General features: G+C 34.4%; 1 protein-coding gene across 4 annotated transcripts in view; it reads right to left on the bottom strand.

Annotated features, from left to right (window-relative positions):
* Positions 1-436: 436 nt before the first annotated feature.
* Positions 437-6,858, bottom strand: part of LOC106881337 (zinc finger protein 429) — a 45,082-nt gene continuing 38,660 nt past the window's right edge. For 3 of the 4 annotated variants that reach the window (XM_052969357.1, XM_052969356.1, XM_052969358.1), the window contains one exon: positions 437-2,387. In XM_052969357.1, coding sequence (XP_052825317.1) covers positions 716-1,774 — 1,059 coding nt within the window. In that variant the 5' untranslated portion in view covers positions 1,775-2,387 and the 3' untranslated portion in view covers positions 437-715. Of the gene's footprint in view, positions 2,388-5,559; positions 6,718-6,858 lie in introns of those variants that run through there. The other variant, XM_014931692.2, reaches the window with a different exon arrangement.

Consider the following 6,858-nt stretch of genomic DNA (forward strand, 5'->3'; position numbering starts at 1 on the left):
ATATATATATATATATATATATATATATATATAGATATTTCATCATCGTCATCATTTAACATCTGTTGTCCTTGCTGGCATGGATTGGATGGTTTGACCAGGGCTGGCAGGCTAGAAGGCTGCACCAGACTCCAGTCTGATTTAGCATGGTTTCTACAACTGGGTGCTCTTCCTAACGCCAACCACTCCAAGAGTGTAATGGGCGCTTTTACGTGCCACTGACATGGGTGCCATTTGCATGACACCAGAATCTGCCATGACTGCAATTTTACTTGGCTTGATGGGTTTTCTCAAGCACAGCATGATGCCAAAGGTCTTCGCCATTCATCACTGCTTCTGCTTCTGTGAGGCAATGATGAATGTATGTATATACACACATGTGTGTGCACGTGTGCACTGCAGATTGGTGTCTGAAAGGAAAACATGTACAAGGAAGGAGTTTTAGAGACAAAAGTTTTCTTTTTATTGAAGGTTTTTGTGTATGAGACAGAGTAGGTGATGACAAAAGGAAAATCAAATGTATTTTGTGCATTTGTGTGGCTGATATAATACTTCACTGCAAGAAGTTTCAGTTTATGTTTATCAGAGACAAAATAAGACAATGAAAAACATAGTTTCTGAATTGCACCAACCTCCTACTTTTTCTAATCTGAATCACAAGAATCTTATGTAGCTTCATAAAAATAACAGTTCTTATAAATTCTTTAAAATGATTTTATTCTTTTATTGTTTGTTTTGCATGTGCTTTTTCTTTATGATTAGACAAACTCCTATTCTCATTGTAAGTTTTACTACAGATATCACAATGATATGGTTTTACACCTGTGTGAACAGGTTTGTGACGATTTAAATTCTGATTATCAGCATATGATTTACCACAAATGTCACAGCTATATGGCCTCACACCTGTGTGACCACGTATATGAAGTGTTAAATGACCTTTCCGTGAAAACATTTTACCGCAGATATCACAATGGTATGGCTTTTCACCTGTGTGAATACGCACATGTTGAGTTAAATGACCATTCTGTGAGAATGTTTTGCCACAGATATCACAGTGAAATGGTTTCTCACCAGTGTGCAAGCGTATGTGTTTAGTTAATCCACTCTTGTCAAAGAACCTTTTTTCACAGATATCACAAGGGTATGGTTTCTCACCGGTGTGAATACGTACATGTTGAGTTAAATGACCATTCACCGAGAATGTTTTACCACAGATTTCACAACGGTATGGATTATCACCTGTGTGCATGCGTACATGCCTAATTAATGTACTGTTGTCAGAAAATGTTTTGCCACAGATATCACAGCGGTATGGTTTGTCACCAGTATGAGTGCGTGTATGTCTAGTTAATCTACTATTACTAGAGAATGTCTTTCCACACATATCACAGTGGAATGGCTTGTCTCCTGAGTGAACATGTTTGTGATTAGTTAAATTATTACATACAGAGAAGGTTTTCCCACAGATATCACAGTGGTATGGTTTCTCACCGGTGTGAGTACGAATATGAAGTGTTAAATGACCCCTTTGGGAAAATGTTTTACCACAGATATCACAGTGAAATGGATTGTCACCTGTGTGAATGCGTACATGTTGAGTTAAATGACCATTTGCAGAAAATGTTTTGCCACAAATGTCACAGTGGTATGGTTTCTCCCCAGTGTGAATGCGTATGTGTTTAGTTAGTATGGTTTTGCCAGAGAATGCTTTTCCACAGATATCACAGTGATATGGTTTCTTACCAGTGTGAGCATTTTTGTGATTAGTCATATTATCTTTTTCAGAGAAAGTTTTGCCACAGACACCGCTGTAATATAGCTGTCTACTTGCGTGAATGGACTTCTGCAGAATGTTATAGAACAAATACAACAATATGTTTTGTCTCCTGTATGAGTAAATTTGTGAAGAATTTATTTATCAATTTAGAGGATGTTCTCCTCCATATACCAAAGTTATATGGGCTCTCACCTGAATGAATATATTTGTGTGTAGTCAAATGATCTTGCTCAAAGAATAGTTTACTACAAGTATCACAGTGGTATACCAGTATGACATTAGTGCTTAGTCAAATTATTGTTACAGAAGAAACATTTGCCACAGATAATGTATTGCTAAATTCTTTCATCTTAGCAATTGTTTAAATTAGGTATTAGACTGAATAAATGTTTAATTGATATGATTTCTTATGTGTATCTACCAACACATGTCAGATAATATATTTTCCACATCTCAATTACTCTGTTTATAACCTTGATTTTAATTTTACAGCAATGTGGAGTTATGGAGAACTATTACTTGTGAACTTGATAATATCATTCTTCTGTTTCCAAAAACCGACAAATTTCTTGAATCAGCAATTTGCATTTCAATGTCACCACAAACTCTGAAATAAAAAATATATGGTAGAAAGAACAATGAAAATTTAACACGGTAGTTATTGAATGCTAAAATAACAAAGAAAGATTAGAAAATAACTACAGAGGAAAAACAACAATATGGCTATGTAGTGAAAATGAACGATCCTATGTGTGGATAGAAAAATTTAGGAAGAAGATAATATTGGGATACACAGACATAGCAAAAGATACAAGAATGTTTTTAGTGAAGCTATATATGAATAGATATCTCAGGGACGTCATTTGCATTGAAAACTATTGTTTAGTTACTATTAATATCTTTAATACAATGAGTATTAAAAAGCTAAGAAATAATGACATGGAAAGTAAAACAATAATAGTCAGTGAAAAATATAATTATTTTTGGAAACTCTCATCTGTTTCCAAGAAAGATAATATTTCCCCTTGGCCAGCCATATTTCCTTGTAGAATGTAAACAAAGGACTCTACTTGTATGACAGTGATGCTCATTTACAATTATCATGCAAAGTTAAGACAAGGAGAAACTAACATACACACACACATATATCTATATATGTAAATATGTGTATATATCCTTGAATATTTATATATATATATATGTGTGTGTGTGTCGCCTTCCTGGCATGTGAAAAGACATTCGAGCGAGATCGTTGCCAGTGCCGCTGGACTGGCTCCTATGCAGGTGGCACGTAAAATACACCATTTTGAGTGTGGCCGTTGCCAGTACCGCCTGACTGGCCTTCATGCCGATGGCACGTAAAAGCACCCACTACACTCACGGAGTGGTTGGCGTTAGGAAGGGCATCCAGCAGTAGAAACTCTGCCAAATCAGATTGGAGCCTGGTGTAGCCACTTGGTCCACCAGTCCTCAGTCAAATCGTCCAACCCATGCTAGCATGGAAAGCGGACGTTAAACGATGATGATGATGATATATATATATATATATATATATGTGTGTATATAATGTAAAATGTATGTGTGTAGGGCAAAAGCCTCATGGTTATATTTTTCAGTTATTTTTTGTTTTTTCACCTTTTATTTGTTTCAGTCATTAGACTGCGGCCATGCTGGGGCACCACCTTGAAGAATTTTTAGTCGAATGTATTGGCGCCAGAATTTTTTTTTACTTTTACTTGTTGCCATTATTAGACTATATATATATATATATATATATACATATATATAAGCTTCTTTCAGTTTCTGTCTACCTATTCTACTCACAAGACTTAGGTTGGCCCACGGCTGTAGTAGAACACATCAAACCCAAAATCATGTGGTTGGGAAGAGAATCACCCAACAATTGAAATCAAATTATCCAGTAGCTACTGTCTTATCAGCAATGTTTGCATGTCTTAACATGAAAGATGCAACTAGAATTATTTCACAGGATTATTCAGTTCATCTTAATACTCAAGAATTCTTTAATCAGTTAAAATAAGAAACATTTAGATGGTCATAATGTTTTAACTTCCCACTTCCTACATCAGTTGAATTTTGTTTATGAAGCGTATAAATTTCAATACAAGATAATCAATCTTATCCTTCAAAAAAATAAAAAGACGGCTGATAGGCCATGTCTCAGGCTATGTGAACACTTCATTGGAGATTTTCACAATGAAGTAGTATGAAATTTTTTTGGAAGTTCAGGTAAAGTTTTTCAGTGGTACAGATGTATGTAAGAATATCCTGTGAACTCATTTATTCCTCATCCTACAGAGCACCTTTACTGGCATTAGTGAAAAAGGATGGCTGGGTTTATCCCATTGCTATCGGTTGTATACTTAGATGTCTGGCTGAGAAAATGTGTACGATGATATTGTCAAAAGTCATATCAACCAAATATGAGCTAAACTAGTTGGTTTGGCCTTTAGTGATTAAAATGGCAATACACTTCCTGAGAAGGTATATAAACATTCAAAATGATAAAGAAAGTGTTATCATCAAAAATAATTTTAATAGTCAGAAGAGTTGTTAAAGGAGATCTCCTTTGTGTTTCAAGCACATTCAGAGACCTTCTGGCTTTTCTATGGCGATCAAACTTTGTTTTCAAAGGTAGGAGTTCAAGAAGATGATCCTCTAAGTTCCTTCCTGCCTTCTCTCATCTTTATGGATACCATTAAGAAATGTGTGCTCTAAATTTATGGTGTTTGGATGACAACACACTACAGCAAAATAAGCAAAAAAACAGTTTTGCCAGGCTTCTCCCACAGACACACAAACCTTGGGTAAAAATTAAAATTGTCAAAGTGTGAATTAATTTTCATGAATTCAGATTCTATTCAGAGACAACCAATTTTGAAAAGTTTCAAAGCTGCAACCCATGGTATCAAGCTCACTTCCATTTAAAATTTAATCCCTTTAAGAAGTCCATTCTGCTGGAAGCAAAACTTTAAAAGGTATGGTAGAGAAAGATCCCAGGCAAGATAAACACAAACGGTGCTCTGTTGTACACAGCATTTTTATAATTAGGCAGGTGAATGCTAAAGACAGATATGAAAAAAAAAAAACAGGAACCGGCGGATTTTATGTATATCTCATATTCAGACGTTTTATTAAAGAACTCGTTAAATATAAACACATTCAGCATATAAACAAGATATTAGTTGAAATATGCTAACAGCAAAAAATACATTTCCATTCAATTATTTTTTACTGATATTTTTACTTAACACGTCTGGCATAATCTACAGAGGCGAGATGTTGCAAACAATAGAGAACAAAAATGTTTGAGATTACTTTTACAATAATTTATTAATAATATCTATGATGTATTATCTTTCTATTGCATTTTAATGTTTTGGTATTTCGTTCAAATGAATATCGATAAGCGTGCTGAACATACAATAATCCCTCGACTATCGCGGGTGTTACGTTCCAAAACCTGTATTTACATACATATACTGACTGGATACAATGACCGGGTATCCAAAATAAGAGATATGACAGTGGAACGTATTGCTTTGCCATAATTATTCAAGATTATTATGAATGGTAAACAGTTTCTAAAAGTGAACGTCACTGGTGTTTATGTTACGAAGAAGACGGAAATCTATTTGAATTTCATTTACATTTAAATAGAAATATCTGAATGTAAATAACACCTCACCATTAATATGCCATTCTGCACCCGAAATACTAAAACATAGTAACAATGAGCTAACAACAGATCAACTTACTGCATTTTGTCCTTTCTTTTCTTTTTTACTATTTGATGTAATATTAATACGAGCGGGGACGGAGCAGTGGATATTAAAAAACATAGAAAGTATCTATCATGCTCAATTAAGTAAACTAAAATGACAACACAAAACAAGCTGATGTAATGCATCAAATCTTCAACATTATTTTCGTAATATTACTTTTAAGTCGTAACGAATTTAGTGCAGTGCAGTGATCATTAAAAACGCTAATTAGAAGCACCTAATCACTCAAATAAATAATATTCTTTTCTTCTCTAGGCACAAAGCCCGAAATTTTTGGGGATTAGGTGGGGGAGGCAGTCGATTAGATCGATCACAGTACGCAACTGGGTATATTTTGACCCTTGCACCCGCATGATTTTCACTAAAAAAAAAAACTCGGATTTTTTGCGTGGAATCAAGTACCCTGACCTACTAATAAGCTGCAAATCCCTTATTTTCGTTCGGAAAAAAGGCGGGGACTGACCCCCCCCCCTATTATCCCGGAATCATTGGAAATATTTTTGGTTAATGTTTACTTCTTGACTTGGAAATGAAAATAAAAAATATATATATATATACTGGAATGAATGTAAAACAATGGGTAGGAAACGAATATGAAAAAAAAATGCGCGCAAATCAACGGGAGGGTGGGGAGAGGACTTCGGAAAATTCACAATGGAGTTTTTTCAATGAAATTTTATGGAAATACCTTTCAAACGGCATAAATTACGATTATAAAGAAATTTGTGAGGGAAATCTTTTCCAAGGGAGTGGCGAGAGGACTTCGGAAAATTCACAAAATCCGAGATTTTCCTCATAACTTTTAAGGAAATGGGTTTTTTTCAATGAAATTTTATGTAAATACCTTTGTAACGGCATACATTATGTCTATAAAGTAATTTGTGGGGAAAATCTTGAGGTGGGGAGAGGACTTTCGGAAACTTTCCAAGATTCGAATTTTTCCTCGTTATATTCCGAAATCACATTCAACTTTCTACGGATACCCTAACGCAGTACTACTACACTACGTAGTGTTTATTTCTACCCACTTTAAATGATTTTTAATGTTTTGGCTTCAATTTTGCTTCATTTTCAATTATTTTTACGCTTTTTTAACCCTTCGTCGTTATTCTCATTCATTCGTTACTACTCTCTCTCTCTCTCTCTCTATATATATATATATATACACATGTATATATATATATATACACACTCACATATATATATATATATATATATATATATATGTATATATATACAGTTGAGGAAAAACTGGTATTTTGTGAATTTTCC

The sequence above is a fragment of the Octopus bimaculoides genome, chromosome 7, assembly GCF_001194135.2.
Source record: "Octopus bimaculoides isolate UCB-OBI-ISO-001 chromosome 7, ASM119413v2, whole genome shotgun sequence".
Classification (NCBI taxonomy): Eukaryota; Metazoa; Mollusca; class Cephalopoda; order Octopoda; family Octopodidae; genus Octopus; species Octopus bimaculoides.